Here is a 24,873-nt window from a genome sequence, read left to right as displayed (position 1 = left end):
TTTTTCTGGTTTATATTAACTCTCTCCTTAGGTTACAGTTGAATGGTCTTCCTACGGCTTTTCGTTTACCTACCAGTCAAACTCAGAACATAATTGTAACATCATTGAAGAAGATCTCGAATTTCTAAGAACTTGGTTCTCTGTTCATAAGTTAATCCTTAGTGAAAAAACTAAAATAATGTTGTTCAAAACTTCTAGTCATCAGCTTTGCAAATACAATTTTGTATTTCATGGGTCAAGAGTAGACCTTTCCCTTGTGGTAGACTTAATTTTTTAACCAGCTGGTTCTTGTTCCGATTCTTGTTTTAAAATTAATTCAGTGCACAGTTTTAAATATCTAGGAGTTACAATTGATTTTAATCTTAACTGGAAAGATGATATTATCAATATAAAAAATTATTTGATGCTCATTACTAGTAAAATGTATCTGTTAAAACCATTCTGCTCAAACAGAGTTTTAACTTCAATTTATTAAGGGCTTGCACACTCCAAAATACAATATGGTTTATCTAGCTTGTTGCTCAAAAACATCTAATTGGAATCTCTTGCAACAAAAATCGATTAACTGAATGTTGGTCCTTATTCAAGGATTTGGGAATTCTACCTTTGAGACACCTATACATTTTTAAAGTACTGAAAAAATTTTTCAAGCAAAGTGGTAAAATTCCAAGCAGGAACTCGCAATTATACAATCTACACATAAATAATATGCATCTGGTCAATATTCCCACTGCTCATAAAACCCATTTCTCTAACTTTAATACTGTCGCAGCACCCAGGTAATTTAATAACTTACCAACATCTATCACAACTTTTCAAAATTTAAACTCTTTTCTGAAAAAAAAAAGTAAAAGACTGGCTTTTCACAATTGACTTAAATTGTATAGATAATATTTGTTAAAAAAAATTTGATGTATAGAAACTAAGTATCTACTTTTTATTGTATTTCTTTTTCTCTTAATTTATATGAATATGTTCCAATTCTATTTTGTATGTAATATTTTATTATTTTTTATTTATTGTTAAAATTTTATTAACTAGTTGTAAAATGAAAATGAATGATTAAAATGTATTTCTAATTCTAATAACTCGCCAAAAATGGTACAGTACAACCCATTCTACTACGTTTGGCTAACGCTGGCATACCAATCGATACATGTAAACTATTTCTAATGTAAGACGATATAAAAAGGGCAAACATCAGGTGGAATAACATCACCACGTGCCAGGTCACAAAAAACATCTGGCCTACACTAGATTTGAGGCGCTCAAGGTGCTTGCTATCTCTAAGCAGATTGTATATAAGCTCGATAATCGGTGTCATAACTGGGCACTGTCTAATAGGAAAGCTCGGCACGCGGCTGGAAGTAGAAATGACTTGTAGAAGCTATATGGATCAGGAAGAGGGAAAAACAGTTCTTCACCTCCTCTGTACATGCCCTGCTCTAGCTCAAGCAAGAAGTTACTAAGAGAATTGTTCTATAACGATCTCAATTATATGAACAGAATCAGTCTTTCACGATTAAAACTGGTTTTATTGAGCTAAGAAGAAAGCCCCAAGATTCATGTGGTATCAAAATGGGCAATTAATTTGGCCTTAATGCGTCCTACTCCATCACAGGCACCCACTTGAACCTAATCTAACCTATTATTATGTTGACTGTTTTAAAGGCAAATTATTTATAGATACAAATTTGCATACTTGAGTTTTGTTTAAATATCTTAACATATTAAAAGTGGTCATATTGTTTTGTCCATCACTGTAAGTAATCATAATAATGTAATTGAATTTTATTAATCAAGTTATTGTTAATTATGTGTGTTCTTAAGTATGATCGACATATTCTGTTGGTTTAGGAACCAAATATTTCTTAGATGAAAAACTATAGGTTTTTATCAGTATCTGGTAACCACTTCTGTTCATGTAAATTCTCAAATTCAAGATCGTGGACAGTAGTTTAAAGAATAATTATCCATAGCATAGTGAAATCTTTAAACTCCCAATTCTGTTGATAATGATGCTTCAAGTCAAGGGCCTATATGTACCTATACAAAACAAAACAACAATCATAGAACTTCTTATGGTAATAAGTTTCCCTATTGAATAAACTCTTTTGTTATTCTGTTACACTTATAATAAATTTATAAACGTATTTTCATTCAATTCCTCTATAACTGCCTGTCTATTTGTATGAATAAAAATGAAGCGCCCCCGGGTGGGCTCGAACCACCAACCTTTCGGTTAACAGCCGAACGCGCTAGCCAATTGCGCCACGGAGGCAGACATACGCCATAAAAGACACGTTTGTTCTTCGATTTTTAAACCCCCATGCATTTAGAGAAGTTCTTAGATAACCTAGTTAATCATACATAAAATATTAAGGCCATTTTTGTATTGTTCATTTTACACAGGTTATGTTTCTTTTATGAGAATCCTAAAATTTAGGATTATATATTGTATAATAGATGTGCAGGAGCAGTTTTTGAGGCACTTATGCCAATTTACTAGAAACAACTCAGAAATTCACAACTTAAACCTGGAGAAATTTCATATTTCAACATCGAATCGCAAGTTTGTACAGTACGATACATAAATACATGCATTTTATATACACCTGAGTTCGATTTGGTATACACATAACGAATTCGTTTTTAATAAATGCATTTTCTAAAAACAATTAAATTACTTCTTTTTTCAACTTCACTATGAAAAATGTTTAGCAAAAAAACTGGGCTCAACCGGGATTTGAACCCGGGACCTCTCGCACCCAAAGCGAGAATCATACCCCTAGACCATTGAGCCTCTTGCAAGTCGTTACTCCAAAATAATTCTTAAATATTAAACAATAGTCTTTACTGAATGTAAAAATTAATTGTATTATGCTCCACATAAACAAAATCATAATTTAACGTTTAAACAGATGATATGATGTTTCGTAACTTTCATACAAAACAAAACAAAAAAGTAACAAACTTAAAACAATAATTCAAACGGTAAAAATTGATTCAACGTCTTTTAAAATTCCGCTTCTGGTTTTGTCTTTGATATGGCGGTGGTTCAAAACCTGGTTCCTGATTGCGATTTATTCCATATCGGCCTCCAACATAGAAGGTAGGTCCAGTCGGTTGAAAATCATTGTTGTTACTGCTGCAAACACAATCGTGTCCAAATGCTTGCCTCGCAAAACTGTTCTCGTTGCTCATTGATGAATTATTATGATGTGGATGAGGGTGACCAGGCGGTGCAAAACCCAACAGTCCGGGCTTGGCATTGGGACCCAGACAACCGACACCGACAAAAGGTGATTGAGATGGTTGCGATGGCGGTTGCTGTTGCTGTTGATGTTGTTGTTGTTGTTGATGTTGCTGCGATGGGGCACAGAGCTGGTTATAATTGGCTTCTTCTGTTATATTGCCATTTACATCAATGAATATTCCAACATTTCGCATCACCTCCAGCAGAACACCGGCACATTCAATTTGAAATAAATCGAAAATTTTCTGAGGCGAAGGATCCTTATGGAAATAATTCAGGGCACGCACTAAGTCCGATACAGAGTGATTGATTTGAATTTTTAAATTCGACTTTAGTTCTTGGTACCATTGTGATCGCTGCAAGTAACTATAAAGCACACGACTCGCATTAAAATTCTGGTCTTGGCAATTAGTTCCAGTTCCTGGACGAAGCCGTGGATCGCATTGTGAAATATTCGTTGGGAAAAAACTATATTCGGCTTGTGGAAATATTCCATGGTTCTAAATTTTCCAAAAAATAAATTTAGTTATTATTAATTAATTTTTATTTGTTGGAATCCAAACCTTTTCTTTTTCAATAAATTTTTTCAATCGAGGATCTGTGCTATTGGCTTTGATAAGTTTGTCCATAAGAGTTGGTTTATTAACTTCGTATTGTGGCATGTAAATTTCATAGAGCTGTAAGCAAATTAAGTAGAATAAATATTTGTTAACAACAATCAGCTTGACCTTAAAATAAGCAGCGTAAAAGACAATAAAGAGTATTGGAATTTGGAAAAGGAAATACTCCTGAGTTTAGAATTTATTATAGTTCACTTCTTAACCCAAATCAAACGGCAAATCAGATTTTGTATGCACCTAACTTAATTCAGGATCGGGATCATGATGTGCCTATAACTGTAGATGAAATTATAAGTTTTCTAAAAAAAAGTTAAACTAAACAAAGCACCAGGAGAGACAGGATTACCTATGAATTCTTCATACATGCAACAGATGACTTCTTGGTGCAACTGGCAGCAGGATTTAATAGGATGTTGAACTTCTACAAACTAGAAGAAGCCTTTGTGAAAACAATTATTTTTCCCATATTTAAAAAAGGGGATACAAATCAGCCGAGTGATTACAGGAGAATCTCCTTTATAAATTGTGTGGTCAATATTATGATGGGAATTCTCAACGAAATGCTGTACTCATGGGTGGAGGCAAATGATATACTAACAGAATTTCAGGCGGGCTTTAGGAAAAAATATTCGACATTAGGTAATATTTATAATCTCTCATCAATCGTTCATCTGAAGTTGGCACAAAAAAGAAGGTGTATGCATTTTTTGGCGATCTAAAAGTTTGATAAGATCTCAATAAAATAGCTTATCTGCAAACTACACACAATATGAGTTTCGACAAAATTTGTAAACTTGATAGAAGCCATATATTCCAACACACAATCAGCTGTTTGGAAGGAAAATCTCTCCGGATATTTTGAGACACTTTTTGGAGTCAAACAGGGATGCTTACTATCACCGTTGCTTTTCGCACTGTATATAAACGATTTGCATGAAACTTTGGGAGGAGGACTCTTTATTGACTTGTTCAACATAAGGTTGCTGCTTTATGCACACGATATGGTTATACTGGCGGATGATGTCACAGTCTTGCAGCAGATGATAACGCAACTGGAATGTTGCTGCATTAAATGGAACCTAAAAGTAAATCTATCTAAATCCGAGATAATGGTGTTCAGAAATTGTGGAAGGTTATCTAGTCAAGAAAATTGGACATTAAATGGAGAAAGAATTCGAATTGCCTTCAACTATACTTACTTAGGAGTTTTACTTTCACCAAAGATGTCGTTTTCAAAGCACGTAGAAAGGAGAAACACTGCAGCCAAGAACAGCATAAACTCGACGTGGCAATGTTTTCTAGCAAAAAGAAATATCAACTTTAAAACCAAATAGAAACTATTTCAGGCGGTTTGTAGAGCTATTCAAAACTACGGTGCTCAGATCTGGGGCTTTGGAATGTTCTAAGAAGTGGATAAACTTCAATGCTATTTTTTAAAACGAACTTCAAAATTTCCTACATTTACTCCAAAACTACGTAGCAATGGAAACTGGGCGGAAGACGGACATTACTTTACCCTTGATCTTCACCTCAGATAAATATCAAAAACAATATTCGAATACAGTGCAACAAGACCACCGCATCGGCTAGCAAAAATACTTTTGAGGGAAAAATTGTTCTGGGTAAAGGAATTGAACAATCTTGGATATTGTTTTGGACTGCGTTTGGATCAGAGATCTGTTTCTCAAATTGATTGGATCCAAAAAGGCAATTATCTATTGCGGCTGTTGAAATCAGAGGGTCAACAAGAAAACTTAGGAGGGGCATCTGAGAGCTGTACGCGCATCTACAAACATCTGGATCATTTAAGAGGACAGATTTACATTAACGAAGGTTTCGAACTGAACTAGATCACCTGGATTTTTAAGTCAAGATGTGATTTAATCAAGCTAAATAGAAACGGTTTCGGCCAGAACGAATCATCATTATGTTCTGTGTGCAACTTAAGGGAGGAAGAAAACATCCAGCTGTTCTTAGGCAGATGTCCGGATTTAAAGTAATTTAGGGTAGCCTTCTTTGGTAAAGTTTGGTTAACAGAAGCGGAAATAATCCAGGTGCTTAATGGAAAAATCAGCACCAGTTTTGAAGGACTTGCGAATTTTATCGCTATAGCCTTACCATACCGAAATGAAGTAGTTTAGTTTAGTTCATTAAATTTATCGATATGCTATACACATTAAGATATAATATCTTATTAAAAAAGTGATAGCTTTATAATGTATACATGAGTAAGAAAAAAGCTAACATTAGTTGGAATACAAAAGCAAGATCAAAATAATAAAACAATAATAAAAATTAAGTTAAAAGGCAAAACTGAGTATTTACAAATTAATGACGCTATAGAAATTAAGTTAACTGCAAAGTTTAAATTATAAATTTATTAAAGGTAAAACCGCACATTTAAAGCAAAGAAAAGTAGTTAATGAGTTTGCTCTGGAATATTTTAACATTTCCAAGCCTTCTTATATCACTTGGCAAAGAGTTCCATAAGCGAATGGCGTTGACAAAGAATTGCCGCTCAGATGTTAGGCATGTATGTCGTGGGATGTTAAGCTTGTTTGATCTATTTGAAGTAGGAAATTGTAATCTGTAATAAAGGTTATGTGGTTGATGCGTCTTTTTAATACTGAAGAGAAGAAGAAGTGTTCGATATGGTAGAAAATACTTAAACTGCATGTTGACTAGAGAAGCAAACTCGGAGATATGGTCATATCTTTTAAGACCGTAGATGTATCTTACTGTGTTGTTGAAGGCAACCGTAAGCTTTCGTCTACTCTCAGCATCACAGTTACAATAGATTTCACAACCATATGTAAGGAGTGGAATAATCAAAGTCTTAGCTAACATTTTTCGAGTTTCAATGGGAGTTAAGTATTGGGAATCTTGAAGAACCCTAGGAGCACTTTACCAACAGTTGAATTTATGTGGTTTTCCCAAGTTAAAGATCTGTTGAAAATGACACCAAGATTTTAAGCTGTTTCCACGTAGTCAATAACTATATCATTGAGCATTAAGCGAGGGAAATAAGAAAGATCAAGAGACTTTTTAGAGATAACTAAGCATTTAGTTTTCTACGGATTTAAGAACAGGCCATTTTTTTTTTCGGACCAAATATGGATACTTAAAAGGTCCTGATTTATGTTATGAACGCAATTTTCAATAAGACCAAGTGGACTACTCAAGTAAAGTTGCACGTCATCAGCATACATTTGTATAAGCGAAAACTTCAATATCGATGGCAACTCATTTATATAAAGCGAGAAGAGAATCGGGCCCAATATCGATCCTTGAGGAACACCTTTCAAGACCGGCAAACAAGAAGACAACCTTTTGGAGAGACTTACAGCCTGTTTTCTATCACTTAGATAAGAATGAAGCAAATTAGCAGCAGAAGATGAAAAATTAAATTGATGAATAAGCTTACGTATGAGAATCGAGTGTTCGATAGTGTATAAAGCTTTTGAAAAATCCAAAAGAAGAGTAAAAAATGGTTTTAAAATTATCACCAAATTTTGATTTGAAATTAATAATTGTAATAATATGTACGTAAATTCAACTACCCTACAGACGATAGTCTGATAACAGATGACAGATTTTTCTACAAATTTATTAAAATTAAACGTAAAACCGATATGGCTTCATTTAACATTGGCTGCGTTCAATCTCATACAGATAGGATATCCGCCTACCTTTTTGTTAGTGTTTTACGTGTAAAATAACAGCAGATCAAAAACAGCTGAGATGTCAAAAAAGGAATCCAAAGGTATCCAAGAATTTCTGGGGTATGTAGGTATCTGACAGAACAGCTGATTCATCACATGGTCGAATTTCAAGAAACTTTTAAATTGATTTCAGTTTTTTTTAGTAAACAAAAATATACAAAATGTAAGTTGAAGTTGTATTTGAGGATGGTCTGTACATAATAGACGATGAAGAAGCTATTTGCCTCCGAATTTACCTAATTTTTGATTCCTAATAATTTGAAATCGTTAATAAGCAATTCATTATAGATATCAAGACTAGTTTGTTCACATTTTGTTGGCTATTCTAGTTGATCGTGCCCATTGAATGGTTTTTAAAGAAGCTTTGGATAACCAAACGGATATATCATGTAACAAAAGTTCTTGCATTGGTCCCACCATTAAGCTAAAACTTTATCTACTGTGAACAAACCAACTTAAAATCTTACCGCAAAGCAACTGCTGCTCATTCGGAAATGAGATCGAAGTTCTTCCAAACTATATCTAGGTATTGTCACTTCATAATAGTCCTCGTTTCAGTTAGGATAGTTTTCTGTTTAACGTAAATCGTTTAAAACCGGAGATTTCGCAAGTAAATTATTAATCGTATAGAATTCCAATTGAGCTAAGAGGAAATTTAACATAGATTACAGATTAAGGTCATCTCTTATTTATTAAATTGTTACGCACCTTTCAATTTATCATCGTCCGATGAATCAGTTGAATTATCAATTAAATGTTTAATCTTACAACAATTTTGACTTCGAACCTTAAATGTTTCTCTACTTTTTGTGAACAGCTGAAAGTTGTTTTTATTTTTTGACTGTTATCTCAATAGAGCTACCTAACTCATTCAACAAGGTAACTAAAAATCCACCTATCCAAGGTACCCTATCCAACACGAGATTGAACGCAGCCATTATAAATACTCGATATGACATCTGACGACCCTACAATAATTACAACCTTTTTGCCTCATTCTTTACCCAATCCTACAATAATTACATGGTCCACCTTTACCAAATAAAAATAGGTGAAGATTTTGTCGACAAAAAAATAAAGTCTACTTCAAGATGACTTCTCTCCTGGTGTCCGGATAGTTGGCCTGCAATTTTGTTAGAAAAGTGTGCAAACTCTCTATGCTAATCTCTCTCAGAACTGTTTCGTCGTTTCTCAACCTATTTGGAAAGATTCCTCTATTTTTCCTGTTCGGAAAAAAGGAGCAAAAATGAAGTTATGAACTACATGCCCATAGCTTTTCAAAAACATTGTCTACTATGGCATTCCTTTATTTTTATTGTAGACTTATTTTTTCTTCACAACAACATAGCCTTTTAAAACGTACATCTAATTTAAACAATCTTACTGATTATTTCTAAAACCCTTAAAAATAAGTAAAAGCAAATGAACTGGACTTTATCGACAGACTTTTTGTAAAGCTTTTGATAAAACCTGTTATCAAATTATTTATCTTAAAATTAAAGCCCTTGATTTTCCATCCTTTTTTATATCATATCTCAGATCATACTCAGAGGACTACTAATTTAGAATTGTTTTCAAATTCTCAATCTCTGATCCCACTTATGCAAACTCAGGAGTTCCACAAGAGAGAGACCTTGGTCCTTTGATATTTGTCGATATTTCGTTCACCCGTAAGCGATCACATCCTTCCTAGTTAACCCTTTATTGCAAGGTGGCTCATATATGAGCCAAACCGTATTTTTGTCGATATTTTCCAGTTTTCAACAAATTCTGTTGTTAAGTGAAAGTAAGGTAAAGAGTTAAAAAAATGTTCACATTTCGATTTCGTAGTTATTTATACTAACATTAAAGAATTCAGATATGGACCCACACCGGTTTTACGGAGGTATCCATACTACTATAAAAAAATTTCCCGACAACAGCATTGACGGAGATCTATCAGATGATCAACACGAGGTGAACAGATGCAAAAATCTTCCGCCTCTACATATTCCAGAGTCCGATGAATCCGATTGGGATCGTGCAGTTCCCATCAACTAGGTTTTATTGGAATGAAAGCCTAGGTTACCCAAAAATTAACTCTGTAATGACATTTAACCTCTTCGAAGAAGTAAAAAGGTTCAAACATTTCAACACCAACTCGACGCAAGTAACCAAAGGACAACCAGGACATGATCCCCTTCATAAAATAAGACCATTCTTGGACCAAACAAGGCAGAGACTGTTTACTGTCCCTAGGGAAGAATATATGGCATATACTGCCATAAATTATACCAACCAAAAGCAGATCATCTATGCGGCAATACAACCCAAAAAAAACACTCAAATGGGAAAATACAAATTTTGTTCTCAGTGGTAGCTCTGGGTTCAGCTACGACTTTGAACTTTATACTGGAGCCCAAGGACATGTACAGTTGTTAACCGATTGGCCAAAGATTAGTACATCCAGTGACAAATTATTTTTTGACAACTGGTACACGTTCTTACCTATGTTGCCTTATCTGGCAAAGAAATCTATTTTACAATAATGAATGAACAATAAAAGCCAATCGGATTCCGGGTGTAACCCATAGTGTAAATCATCCTTAGGATCAGTATAACTTATTGAGCAGGGAAATCCCTCTTGCTCAAAGGTATAACAGTTTAGAGTAGGACTGCACAAAGCAGCTCGTCAAGTGAGGCAGGCGCATTGAGTTGAGTTCGCTTTTCGTATCTGACCTGTAAGGGCGCTTGGCGAGTTAGCGCAGTGCAATATAGTGTGTAATACAAGTTATAAAGTTCCTACCGAAAAGGAATTGAAAAAAAGGAAAGAGGTGCAACTGTGGACAAACTGGCGACAATTGATGACCTAGATATTTCTGTGGTAACATGGTTTGCAACAGACGGCAGCAAACAGTCTTCTAAAGTCCAACGCTTCAGCAAAACAAAAAAGCTAACAAAATGTATCATGTTCAAAGGCAGTCATGACATATATTCGGCATATGGGTTCTACCTGAGCGTCGAACTTGTCGAGTTGTAGAAGCTGAGTAAGGTCAATGATTCTCGGGAATTATTTCCCCAGAAGAGCCCTGAAACTAAAGGTCGCTCGCCCCTCCCCTTCCCAATCCTTTACCAACTCCTACATCGGATTTGTGCTACTATGCTGGCTGATGGCTTCTTATTCCCTGACTGTATAGTGCATCACTGTCTGTCAATACCCTGTTTCCTTCCTGGGACGCTTATGGCTCAATTGCTGTTCGTCTCTCCTTTTCCAATACATATCCCTCCCTTCAACTTCCCAATTGGGCTGGATCTAAGGTGTTATACGACCCGTGCCGATGATCAGCCAGGCTGAGAGCCCAATTTCTAAAAATAGCTCAGTCGATAACGGAGTATCCGGATACCAGGCGACCTCCGGATTAGCTAGCCTTATCTGTGTAAGCGAATCTCTGCACAGATGGACCCCCCTTTTTACTTCGCCTACTCGTGGGAATCCAAATGAACAAACTAAAACAAAAACTAAAACAAAAACAAAAAACAAACCCAAAAAAAAATCGTCAAACCGGTGCCGGTACTCCAGCTACACCGGGCGGCAGTTCGGCGGCAACGTTGGCTATCGTTACACCTGTGCCTAACATCGGAGAAGGGATTGTGCCTAGTCACTGCCCTTCTTCGTGTGCAGTACAGGTTCTATCCACACCGGGCGGCAGTTCTGCGGCAACGTCGGCTGTCGTTACTCCTGTGCCAAACACCGGAAAAGGGCTTGTGCCAAGTCACTGCCCTTTTTCCGGTATGGCAAAGGATGTATCAACGACTAAAACGCTTTCTCAAGTCGGTAGTGGAAAGTTCGTGAAAAATGATCCTTCTACTACCAAAGAGAGTAAACCTCTCCAGAATGCTCCTAGGAGCTCCTATAAACAACGGCGCTATGCGATGAGGATTCTAAAATCCTCTGGTTTATCACTGGGGGATGGAAGTAATCCCATCCTTAGCAAGAGGCAGGAGTGGGCTAAATCCATTTTGGATAAAACCAGTCACCATGACTCCACGTCAAAACGACAAAGATCTTTGGAGGAGCCCACTCCCGTCCCTAAAAAGCCCAAAGTGCAAAACACCAGCACTCCTAACATGGCCAGAGTACCACTCACTAAACCTTTCAGTGATGTACTCAAAGAGCCTAAAAAGATCATAGTAGCGTTCATTGATAGGAGCAATATTGATGGCACGATTACTTCTGACCGTTGGCAGATGGTGAAACTGGGGCTCTCGGCTGGCTTTCTCAAAGTCATGAGAGAGCATCCGGGTCCACCACCAGTAACAAGCGATTGGGGTTGGCATGAAGGTCATGTCAAACTCATCGCTTGTAACGATCAGAGGTCGCGCGATCTATATACGCTTGCTGTCGGCATGCTGGGCGAAGTCTGGCCAGGCGCAAAACTCGAGGTCGTTGCAAAGGAAGATATTCCTTGCAGGCCGAGAGCTCGCGCATGGATCCCGATAGAACCCTCTTGTCCAGATGACATTAGCGCAATGATAAGGATCAGCAACCAGAACCTCCCTTGTCACGACTGGAAGATCGCGAAACTGGAGGAGCCAAAGGGTCTACTAGTTAGAAGTAATTCTCTAGATTCATGTGGTATCACAATGGGCCTTTCTCTTGGCCTAAGTGTGTGGATTATAAATCCGCAGCCAAGTTAACCTAACCTAACCTATGGGTGGAGTTGATCCTTTAGATGCTCTTCTTGGAAATTATAGACTACAAATTAGATCAAAAAAAATTTCCCACATTATATTCTTCCCCGACATGACAGCCGTGAATGAGTGGCTATTGTACAGAAGAACGCTCGATGGCTCTGAGGCGTGGCTGACACTAGCAGTTTTCAAGTGCGCGGTAGCCGAAGATCTATGCCATGCCAGCAAACTAAGCACAACTAACAAAAGTGAAAGACGCTCTTATGTCATGGAGAATAATCTACAATTGAAGAAATTGAAAGGACCTGTTGCTAAATCCTTGAATGAGAAAAGAAACTGTTTCACGATACTCCATACTACAGAATTTTTTGAATAAATAGTTGATTTAAAATATTGAAAATTTGTTTGTTACTTTTCTGCTCAATGTTGTTATAATCCATACCGGAAATCGCGAAATTTTGAAATTCCTGATTCCTTAAAAACATGTTTCTTTAATTATAAATTGCTATCACATACATATATGTACATATATAAATAAATAAATACCGAAGCATTTTGACTTAGAAAATATGAATAAAGAAATTGGATGCAAAAACAAGTTAGGGAGCTATGAAAATTTAGTTTGAGCCCAAAAAAGTTCTTATTCCCAGCTTTAGTTTTGCTGCACACGGCAACTGAAATATCTGTACTTTCATTATAAATAAGGCATTTTAGATTTTTGCAACTACTATAAACATGATAGCTTTGAACTCCACAACATTTAAATATTTTTGTTTGTATTTTATTAAGTTATTGTTTAACTATTTTGAGTCGCACAAATTCTAATAATGTTCAAAAAGAATATGGACACCATTTGATTTTTAAGTTTGAATAAATACAGGATTTATCTATTATTTTATGTGAAAATTTGTGAATTTTTAGACATTTTCAATACCAATAAGGATATCTTTAAAATAAATAAATTGTGTGGCGCAACAGTATATGAAGAACCAGGGCCTAGTGACTTACAACTCTCAATCATTCCTGGGTGCGAGTAATGTTGTCAGGAATGGAGTGATCTACAGTTTTATATGCCGAATCCGAACGACTAATTTGAGAAAGAACTTTTTGTGGAGAATTTTTCAATTCCTCGCAAGAGGCAGTACCCGTGAAAGGACTTTATATGGCATAGGCAGTGATCGAACCCAAGACCTCTGGCATGACAGTCCAACGCACTTAACAATGCATACACTTTGCAATATGTAAGCTTTAACGTTTGTTTTATCAATGATAAGTTAAGTTTGTTTAATTTGATATTTTACCTTATATTTCATTGGAGGGTAAGTAAGGTGAGCATTAATTTCCAATGCAGGCTGGTAATTATCTAAATTCTTGGTTCTTAGAGGTAATTCAGGACATGAGCCATCTGCTACAAAAGGTGTCGACTCATCATCAGATTGATCGGGAGACGCTATTATAATGAGTGTATGTACATACATGAGAATTTTTAAATATACATAAATAATTTAGATTTAATTACCAATTTCTTTAGGTGGGCTTTGTATATCACTTCGTTCATCTGCATCCCAATCTTCTGAAGAATTATCGCCCTGCATTTGATGATCTGGTAACGATAAATAGAATATTGTGATTATGATTTAAATAAGAAATTATAAATAAACAATACAATCAATTGAAGATTAAGTCAAAGAATTATATGTTTTTTTTGTTAGTGAAAATAATAAATTCAAGTGTGTAGGACTACAAGAGGCATCAATCTCATGAACATCGCATATAAGATCCTTTTTGCCGTATTATGAAAGGTCTGAAGCCGTTCGTCAACAACCCGAAAGACCAAAAAAGTCCACTATTAACTATTCACATTACGGCAGACCTTCGAAAAAATCCGGGAACTTCAAATTGATACCTACCATCTCTTTATCGATTTTAAATACCTACCATCTCTTTATCGATTTTAATCTGAAAAGATGTCAAAAAAGGTTTTAGACAAGGTGACGCACTGTCATGCAACTTTTCCAACATCATTCTGAAAAGAATTGTGCAAAACTCAACTGTCAACACAAAAAGTTCCAACCAATTACACGGATACGCCGATGATATTGGGTAGGTTCAGACAACTTAAGGGACTTCTTTCTTTGAGCGTACATTTTGACCTAGGCAAATAGTTAGTTTTCCAAGTGTCATAAATTTCAAACTTGGAACTTTACTTCACTAATCTTTACCTTCAGTTCATTGTACAAAAACTATCAGTAACATTAACCCTCCTCAGGCAAGCTACAAGTCTATCAGTATTTGTATTTAATATTGTAAAACAATATTATTTATTTCTTTTCTGACTTGACAAGGAACCCTCTTATTATCGCAAAAGATTTGCAATGGAGGGTTCTGTTGTCCATGAAAATTGACGAGTCCGTTCCACCATAGTGCCTCTTGAAAAGTGGCTGATAGCGCCATATATTCCGCTTCGCAGGAAGATAGAGCTACCGTGTGCTGTTTCTTGGAACTCCAAAATATGGTTCCTCCTTGGGCAATACAAATAAATCCAGTGGTAGATCTTCGATCATTGGCGTTGACTACCAATCAGCATCACTATAAACAATTATGTTGTTGTGGGCCGTTTTCTTGAATTCAAGTTTCATTGTAGATGTTCAACGCAGATGTCGGAGCAAATGCTCAACAGCTTTACAATATCGAGGTCTAGGGTTGGAATTGAATCGGTTTTACATAGCGAAGCATATATCGGGTCGCGAGCATTGAGCTAAACACATGAGGCAACCAATTGCCTCCTGGTACGAAACATTTTTCATAAATTGGATATCTTTCGTATCAGATGTACAATCCGTGCATCTACGTTAAATTCGAATATCAAAATCTTGGACCCCTGGACATGAACGGATATTATTAAGGCCACCTGATTTGGAAGGTTGTTCGATTGCCATTCCAAGTAATCCAGTTAGTCGTGATTTTCCAGCCACTAGTCACAACATCTACCATTAGATCAAGAAAGTTAAAGAAAGTTGGAAATAATCGATTTGACAGCGGAATTGAGATCTATGGAGATGGTGCGGTAAATACAGTTCCATTGTCTGAGATAAGCTATACCATTCAATAATCCCAGGCAAGAACATCTACCCAGTATTCGACGTATCTTAGCCGGTTCTAATGGTCGTAAGGAAGATATTCCCGAGGTTCTGCTAAAACAGGTTACCTCGAGGCCGGCTTACAATCCTCAACCACCGTCATCTCCTGTAGTTATGGTTCAGACTTCTCCAGAAAATATATCTGATGATAACCGAAGTGGCAATAATCAGAATCCAAATATAAACCAGAGTAAGAATTTTTATTTGGCAGGCGGTGGTAGTGATAGTATTGAAACGATTTATTTAAAAAGAGTAGAAATACAAAAGCGATTGGATGATATAAAAAAAGAGATAAAAAACATATGACTTATGTATATTATATATATATTTATATAATGAGTAATAAAGTTCAACTTTCAGTTGAATGAAAAAAACATGATAAACTGTGAAATTGACATGAGAAGACTTGACTTGATAGTTAGGGAGATCTTTCTAACAAAGTTAGAAAGTTAGAAATTAGAAGCCAATTTTTTGGCAATTGGCCAATCAGATGCTAGGAACTTGCCTTACTTTCAAGTCCCTTATGTCCTTTATTGGAAGCTCAGAGCCTCATGTCCGTGGAGCGTTTTTGGGAATGCGACGGAAGCGAAAAAGATGGGTTTAGTGGTCAATGAAAGCAAGAGCAAGTATATTGTGTCATCAAAAAAGTACATTGATCGACGTTTTTTTGGACAAAACGTCATCATGGACAGCTATAACTTTGAGTTAGTTAAGAAATTTGTCAGCCAAGGCACAAATTCAGACAACTACACCAGCGCAGAAATCAAATGAAGAATAACCTTTGCAAATCGCTGCATCTTTGGACAATTGAGCAGTAAAGTCTTCTTGCGAGCAATGATGAGCGGTCTTAGAGTCTTGGACCCTAACAAAAAATAATGAGGGATCTACGGATGCTTGAAAAGAAAAATTCTTCAGGTGATGGATAGGGGAGAAGAAGATACAACGACAAACTGTACGGGCTGAGAAGCGACACTGACCTAATTAACATAATAAAAGTTCAACGACTTAGCTAGCTGGGTCATTACACCGAATGAACATCAACGCTCCGGCCCGGAAGATTTTCATTCCCAAGGCGGGCAAATGTTTGCATGTCAACCCTAAAGATCTAAGACCTATTAACCTATCATCATTCATTTTCAAAACTCTGGAACGATTGATTGATGCCCATTGATGATGATAAGAGACTATCGAAGTCTCAGCATGCTTACTGCAAAGAGAAATCGGGAGAAACAACCTTGCACACTCTGGTAAGAACTATCGAATACTCCCCAGAGCAAAAGGAATATACTATGGGGGCCTTCCTGGATATTGAGGCCGCTTTCAACAACGTTAACACATCCGCTATCACTACTGCTATGACGACCCTAAACGTCGAATACTCAATCTTTGAGTTGATTAATCTAATGCTAAAAAGCAGGATCATCAACTCTAAAAGGTCTATCGGTAGAGGCTCTCCGCAAGGTGATGTTCTGTCCCCTCTCCTCGAACTTAGTGGTTACAGAACTACTAATATATAGATTGGATGCGTATGCCGATGATGTTGATAATGTCGTCACAGAGGACATCCTAATACACTGATAGACCTCCTTTAAAACGCACTCAATATGCTCACTAGATGGGCTGATTACTGCGGACTTAGTATTAATCCTCAAAAAAACAGATCTCGTCCTTTTTAAACGGAAATACAAGATCCCAGTAATTGTACCTCCTTCAATAATAGGTGTACCACTAATTTTTACCAATGAAGCCAAATATCTTGCATTGATTTTGGACAAAAAATTAAGTTGGAAATCTAATATTCAGGAAAGAGTTAAAAAAGCTACAGCAGCTCTTTTCCTTTGCAAGAAAGCCACAGAAAGAAAATGGGGTTTTCAACCTCCTGACTATACAGATCGGTCATCCGACCAATACTTATGTACGGGTTTGCAGTATAGTGGACTGCACTGGAGAAATTCACATACTACGACAAACTCAGCAGGGTCTTACGCACTGCATGTCTCTGCATAAGCGGGGCATTAAGAACCACACCCTCAGCAGCGTAAGACACTCTCCTCCATCTGACACCCCTCAACATCTTCAGCAAACAAGTGGCAGCGAGTACAGCTATAAGACTTAACTCGTCATCTCAATGGATCAACAACAATGTGGGGCACTCCATCATTTTGCACCTCATTGGTTCTATACCAAAGTACATAGACTACACTATTCCTAAACCCCTATTTGGAAAAAACTTCCAGGTATCCATTCCACCCAGAGATGAATGGGAAGACAAAAAAAACTCCTGGATGAAAAAAGAATTCGTTTTTATACAGATGGATCCAAGACAAATGAGGGAGTTGGTAGTGGTGTGTACTCAGAAAAGCTTAATCTAAGCATCTCATTCCGCCTCCATAATCATTGTAGCGTCTTCCAAGCAGAAATTTTAGCGATCAAAGAGGTTCTCTCTCTCTCGACGGTCGCTGAATCAACAAGACAGAAAACAAACCTAATTATCGGTTGTGATGCCAATGCGCACCATACTACATGGGGTAGTACCGATATAAATAACAGAGGTGAGTCTCTTTTTGATTATATTCTAGCAAGTAATCTGGTAGTAAGTAATGTAGGTAGTGAACCAACCTTCGTCACAAAAAATCGACAAGAAGTCTTAGATCTGACTCTTGTCTCGCTAAATCTCTCAAATAAAATATTGAATTGGAGAGTATCAAAGGAGAACTCGTTCTCCGATCATAGATACATCCAATTCTCACTTATTGAAGGGACCCCAAAACCGATCCAATTCCGAAACTATAGGAAAACAGATTGGCCAAAATATAGGGCGACTTTGAAAAATCTGATTAAACCAGAACTTTCGGATCCGCCCTTGTGCGCTCTTGAACTCGATCAAAAGGTCGATGAACTTACAGCAGCCCTCAATAAAGCCATGGAAACTGCCTGCCCCCTCACAACAGTGCGAGGAAAGAAGAAACCATATTGGTGGGCTGCTGAACTAGATATACTCAGGAGAGGTTGTAGAAAGCTTTTCAATCAAGCGAAAAAGACTAGACATCCCCAAGATTGGGATTCCTATAAAGAATCTCTCAAAAAGTATAAACTAGAATTGAGAATAGCCAAAAGATCCTCATGGAGATCCTTCTGTAACTCAATAGAAGAATCCGCGGAGGCATCAAGGATAAGGAAGATTCTCTCCACAAGTCCAACCATGCCTAGTTGTCTTAAAAAATCAGATGGTACATGGACTAACTCTTGCGAAGAAACGCTAAACCTGCTACTAGACACCCACTTCCCAGATAGCTCCCAATCCGTTAATACAACATACAGTCCTGGGTCGGGTATTAACTTAATTTTTCCTCAAGGTCTGGTTACAAAAGAAAAATTGACATGGGCTCTGAATAGTTTCAAACCTTACAAATCTCCAGGTCCAGATCAAATCATACCAGCTGAGCTACAATATACCATTGATATAACTTCGCCCATCATTGAGATGATCTTTAAAAGTTGTATAAATCTGGTCTATATACCTCGGCGCTGGAGAGATGTAAAGGTAGTTTTCATTCCCAAGGCGGGAAAATGCTCGCATGTCAACCCTAAGGACCTAAGACCTATTAGCCTATCATCTTTCATTCTCAAAACTCTGGAACGATTGATCGATATCCATATACGTAACAACATTGAGAAGAGACTATCAATGTCTCAGCATGCTTACTGCAAAGGGAAATCGGTAGAAACAGCCTTGCACACTCTGGTAAGAACTATCGAATACTCCCTAGATAAAAAGGAATACACTATGGTGGCCTTCTTGGATATTGAGGGCGCTTTCAACAACGTTGACACATCTGCTATCACTTCTGCTATGACGACCTTAAACGTCGAATACTCAATCTGTGAGTTGATTAATCTAATGCTAAAAAGCAGGATCATCAACTCCAGTTTGGGAGATTTTTGCACAAAAAGGTCTGTCAGTAGAGGCACTCCGCAAGGAGGTGTTCTGTCCCCTCTCCTGTGGAACATAGTGGTTAACCAACTACTAATATCCCTTGAGAGGGATGGCTACAGAGTGGTTGCGTATGCCGATGATGTTGCTATCGCTGTCACAGGGGAACATCCTAATACACTGAGAGACCTCCTCCAAAATGCACTCAATATGCTCACTAGATGGGCTGATAACTGCGGACTTAGTATTAATCCTCAAAAAACAGACCTCGTCCTTTTCACACGGAAATACAAGATCCCAGTAATTGTACCTCCTTCGATAAAAGGTATACCACTAATTTTTACCAATGAAGCCAAATACCTTGGTCTGATATTGGACAAAAAATTAAGTTGGAAATCCAATATACAGGAAAGAGTTAAAAAAGCTACAGTAGCTCTTTTCCTTTGCAAGAAAGCTATAGGAAGCAAATGGGGTTTTCAACCTCGCATAACCTACTGGCTATACACATCGGTCATCCGACCAATACTTATGTACGGGGTTGCAGTATGGTGGACTGCACTGGAGAAAGTCACATACTGCGACATACTCAGGAGAGTTCAGCGCACTGCATGTCTCTGCATAAGCGGGGCATTGAGAACCACACCCTCAGCAGCGTTAGACACTCTCCTCCATCTGACACCCCTCGACATCTTCAGTAAACAAGTGGCAGCGAGTACAGCGATAAGACTCGACGCCTCATCTCAATGGACCAACAACAATGTGGGACACTCTATCATTTTGAACCTCTTTGGTTCTATACCAAAGTACATAGACTACACTATACCTAAACCCCTATTTGGAAAAAACTTCCAGGTATCCATTCCATCCAGAGATGAATGGGAGGACAAAAAACTCCTGGATAACAAAAGTATTCATTTTTATACAGATGGATCTAAGACAAATGAGGGAGTTGGTGGTGGCTTGTACTCAGAAAAGCTTAATCTAAGCATCTCATTCCGCCTCCCTAATCATTGTAGCGTTTTTCAAGCGGAAATTTTGGCGATCAAAGAGGTTCTCTCCTGGCTAAGAGAAAACGTGATATCAACTTCTGATATCCGCATCTTCTCTGACAGTCAAGCTGCTATCAAATCCCTTGACGGTGTCTCGACCAAATCTTTGACGGCCCTCGATTGTCGATCGTCTCTTATGGAGATGGCGCAGCAATTTAACATTCACCTCTGTTGGGTGCCGGGCCACAGGGACATCACAGGTAATTGTAGAGCCGATGAACTCGCTAAAAATGGAACCGTCAAACCTATTTCACCTGAAAGGGAGAAGATAGGTATACCGATAGCTACATGTAAACTTATGCTAAAAGAAACAGCTTTTGCGATAGCAAATTCTAGGTGGCACAACTTACCAACATGCGCAGCCACAAAACTCATATGGCCTTCACTGGACCTAAAGCGCTCTAAAGACTTGTTATCTCAAAGCAGACTTCATATTAGCTCCCTAATAGGTGTCCTTACAGGACACTGTCTTATAGGCAGACACGCAATACGACTAGGCGTAGCCTCAAATGACTTCTGTAGGAGCTGCATGGACGAAGAAGAAGAGGAAACAATCTCTCATCTCTTATGCACCTGCCCTGCTCTTTCACTCAAACGCAAACTTCATCTGGGGGACTACTCTTTTGATAATCCCAGCGAACTAGCTAAAAAGGATATTAAATATCTTCTTCGCTTTATAAAAAGCTCAAAATGGTTCTACTAGTTAGAAGTAATTCTCTAGATTCATGTGGTATCACAATGGGCCTTTCTCTTGGCCTAAGTGTGTGGATTATAAATCCGCAGCCACGTTAACCTAACCTAACCTAAGAGGTTCTCTCCTGGCTAAGAGAAAACGTGATATCAACGTCTGATATCCGCATCTTATCTGACAGTCAGGCATCTTATCTCAAACGGCTTTGGTTGATGATCGTCTCTTATGGAGATGGCGCAGCAATTTAACATTCACCTATGTTGGGGGCCGGGACACAGAGACATCACGGGAAATTGTAGAGCCGATGAACTCGCTAAAAATGGAACCGTCATGCCTATTTCACCTGAAATAGGTACATTTACCGATAGCTGCATATAAACTTATGCTAAAAGAAACAGCGTTTGCGATAGCAAACTCTAGGTGGCACAATTTACCAACATGCGCAGCCGCAAAACTCATATGGCTTTTACTGGACCTAAAGCGTTCTTAAGACTTGTTATCTCAAAGCAGACTTCATATTAGCTCCCTAATAGTTGTGTCCTTACGGGACACTGTCTTATAGGAAGACACGCAATACGACTTGGTGTAGCCTCAAATGACTTCTGCAGGAGCTGTATGGACAAGGAAAAAGAGGAAACAATCTCTCACCTTCTCTGCACTTGCCCTGCTCTTTCACTAAGACGCAACCTTCATCTGGGAGACTACTCTTTTGATAATCGCAGTGAACTAGCTACAAAGGATATTAAATATTTGGTTCGACTTGTAATAAGTAATTCTCTAGATTCATGTGGTATCACAATGGACCTTTTATTTTAGCCTAAGTGGGTGGATTCTGAATCCGCAACGACTTTAACCTAACCTAAACTAACCTAAAGTAGTAAGTAAGTAAACAAATTTACTAACCGTTACAAATAACAATATAAACATTTTGTATGGACTTTAGGCTACAAATCTATTTCGAATTTAAATTAATACCAATAAGACGGAGTCTTATTAATACAACTTACCAACTTTAGCTTTTTATATTTACAAGCTTACCTGATGTTGAATTCGATTGCGGTATGTAAAATGTTCTTTGTTGATTTGCTGATGAATAACGGTCTTTAACTTCATTAACCGGAGAAGAGATATTTCTTTGAAATGGATTATTGTACCCTCGGTTTGGTTCGACTTTAAACCGAACTGGAAGAGGTACTACATCTGATTTGTTTCTTGGTGGTGTTATAACTGTAAGATCTATTTTTGCAACGACATTTTCAGGTTGCGGACTACACTCGCGTTTGTGTGCAATTGGCGATTTAATTGACATATGCGGTGATCCATTTTTGTCTTCATTTTGAAGAGGTTCAGAAGGTAAAGAAGGGGGAGATTTTTCCTTTTCTTGAAAATTATTAGATTGCTTAACTTCTTTTGAGGGTGATTGGTATTGTTCTTCATTGGTCTTAGTTTCAAATTGTTTCTCGATCTTATTTTCTATAGCTGACAACTCATTTACAGTTATATTTTTGTCCAGTTGAGTCTGAACTTCACTTATTGGCCTTTCGACTTCTTTTGATAGTTCTTCCGATGCTTGAGATAATTCTCTTTGTTTAATGTTTTCGTCAAGCTGTGTCTGATCTTTGATTTCTGAACTTTCAATTTTATCGTCTAATTCTTCTGATATCTGATTTGTATCTAATTTGTTTGATTTTTCATCAAATTTTTGAATTTCTTGTTCAGTATTAGTGATCTCGAGAGAACCATTTTTGCCTTCTGACTCTTTGAATTCTTCAACTGTTTCCTCTCCATTTTGACTATTTTCAGAAACAGTTTTTGTGGAATTGATCAGTGGAAAATAATTATTCATTCCAACAATAGAATTTGGAAGCACCTCTATTCCTTTTTGAGTTTCTTCAATAACAAAATGATGCGACTGATTTGTATTATCTGGGGAAGAAGCAAGTGCCACGTTGTCTTCAACTTTCTCAATTTCAACCTCAATCATACTCGAATCAGAATTACTACTTGAATCTCCTACTACATCAATCAAAATGTTATCTTCCTCCGGAATTTTATCCTGGAAATAAAATACATAAATATAATAACATAACATTGCTTTTCTTTATTCATACTTCATTTTCATCGTCGACCTGGACATTATTTTCATCAATCACCAAAGGCATTTCTTCTTTCTCATACCAATTTTGACTCCAGGTATTCCCTTCATTGTAGCAAACAACTTCAAAACTTGGTATATCCTGTTTAATTGGAACGTCAAATTGTGATAGATTTAAATTTCTCATATCCGTATCTTGTCCAGATACAAAACTCATTTGTATAGCTTCAATTTGAGTTGCATGAATGCCAATAGCGTTTAATTGAGCCAGTGTTAAATTAAACAAGTCATCCGACTTGGAGATTTTAAGTTGCTTCAAACCGTTGAGTTGATCTTCACTTAAAAAAAATAATTTTTCTCTCAATGTAACGAAAAAATTAGACGAATCGTTTTGACTTGAAGATGCATTTTCTGGAACATTTTTGGATGATGTGAGTTTTTCCTGCATCTCTTGTAACATTCGACTGATCTCATTGACTTCCATATTAGAACGCATGTCTGCAAACTCTTGGCCCAAAACATCAATTGGTGCAGTATTGATGTGCCGATCAAGGGCCGTAAGCATATCAAGCGATAATGACCCTCCGTGGCATAATTTACAACCATTTTCAGAAGTTTCATCTGGACACTCTAATCCCATGTAATAGAATTTGCATGGAAACTCTGAATGCATGTACTCGCATCTAGATTTTTTGACACAACAGTCTTGAAGATAAAACTTACAGAGTTGAGGAAGATTGTTTGGATTTTCTTGTGGCGATTCACTTCTTTCTTTATCTTTAAACTTAAAAAAACAAAAATAAATATATAAATTAAAGGGAACTCGTCGTAAGGACGCATGTACATATTTATTTCTATTTGTTAGCTTTAACTTACGTCTGAGTTGTCCAATTCTGTGTGCTCATCTGTTTTGATGCCTTTACTTTCCAGAAATTTTCTTGGAGTTGTCCGTTTTCGACGTCGCTTACTTGAAGTTTTCTTTCTTTTTGGTGGTGTTATATCAAATGCAATGGTATCACAATCTTTTAGTGGTGATTTTCTGCTGTAACTTAGTCGTTCAACAACAAAAGGGACAGGACTTGCACCACGAACACAAAGCATTTCATCTTCATCAATGTAAACAATTTCTTGATCCTAAATAAAACATTTATAGGTATATTATTTACATACAATGATATAAAAGCAAATAGTTGGTAATGAACTAACTTTTTCGGAATTGTAAGCTTCTGAAGAGTTTTTATCACTTTCTGAAATAATCAAACATTCAATTAAAATTTTATAAGAGTGAGCTATTTAAAGTTATGTATGGAATAGTTCTTAATTTCCAGAATTGGGAAAAAGTATTAAATTGGTAGTTTCTTTGGAGTTTGCTGATATCTTCCATCCTGCATTAGACATAGCACTTAATTTAAATATGGCTTCACCTCATATGCTATGTAATAACAACAAACTAGAATTTAACTTCAGTAGGTGTAATTTTGAAAATCTTTTTAACTTATTAGGTACGATCAATTGGGATCACTTATTGTGTAACTTTAATATTGACGATATGTGTAACATTTCTTATTTAACTCTTTTTGACTGTTTGTACAAAACGATTCCATTTAAAAAGACTCGAAATAACTTGAGTGTTTCACCAAGGTTTGATTGTCAAGTTAAATACTTAAAAAACTAAAGGAACAAAGCTTGGCTAAA

The 24,873-nt window shown here is 37.0% G+C and overlaps 1 protein-coding gene and 2 non-coding genes across 3 annotated transcripts in view; all 3 read right to left on the bottom strand.

Annotated features, from left to right (window-relative positions):
- Positions 1–2,207: 2,207 nt before the first annotated feature.
- On the bottom strand, positions 2,208–2,281 carry Trnan-guu (transfer RNA asparagine (anticodon GUU)). The gene has a single exon. It is a non-coding gene; the product is annotated as a tRNA-Asn (tRNA).
- A 450-nt stretch (positions 2,282–2,731) lies between these two features.
- Trnap-ugg (transfer RNA proline (anticodon UGG)) lies at positions 2,732–2,803 on the bottom strand. Its single transcript has one exon. It is a non-coding gene; the product is annotated as a tRNA-Pro (tRNA).
- A 55-nt stretch (positions 2,804–2,858) lies between these two features.
- The window catches only part of LOC129942602 (uncharacterized), a 30,960-nt gene continuing 8,945 nt past the window's right edge, over positions 2,859–24,873 (bottom strand). The window contains exons 2-9 of the mRNA XM_056051618.1: positions 24,385–24,425; positions 24,055–24,312; positions 23,195–23,962; positions 22,122–23,139; positions 13,789–13,872; positions 13,571–13,719; positions 3,820–3,933; positions 2,859–3,756 (exon numbers count right to left, since the gene is read on the bottom strand). Coding sequence (XP_055907593.1) covers positions 3,007–3,756; positions 3,820–3,933; positions 13,571–13,719; positions 13,789–13,872; positions 22,122–23,139; positions 23,195–23,962; positions 24,055–24,312; positions 24,385–24,425 — 3,182 coding nt within the window. The 3' untranslated portion in view covers positions 2,859–3,006. The remainder of the gene's footprint in view (positions 3,757–3,819; positions 3,934–13,570; positions 13,720–13,788; positions 13,873–22,121; positions 23,140–23,194; positions 23,963–24,054; positions 24,313–24,384; positions 24,426–24,873) is intronic.

This window comes from Eupeodes corollae, chromosome 1 (genome assembly GCF_945859685.1).
Source record: "Eupeodes corollae chromosome 1, idEupCoro1.1, whole genome shotgun sequence".
Taxonomy (NCBI): Eukaryota; Metazoa; Arthropoda; class Insecta; order Diptera; family Syrphidae; genus Eupeodes; species Eupeodes corollae.
The sequence above is the reverse complement of the archived record's forward strand: the minus strand, read 5'-3'. Positions and strand labels throughout refer to the sequence as shown.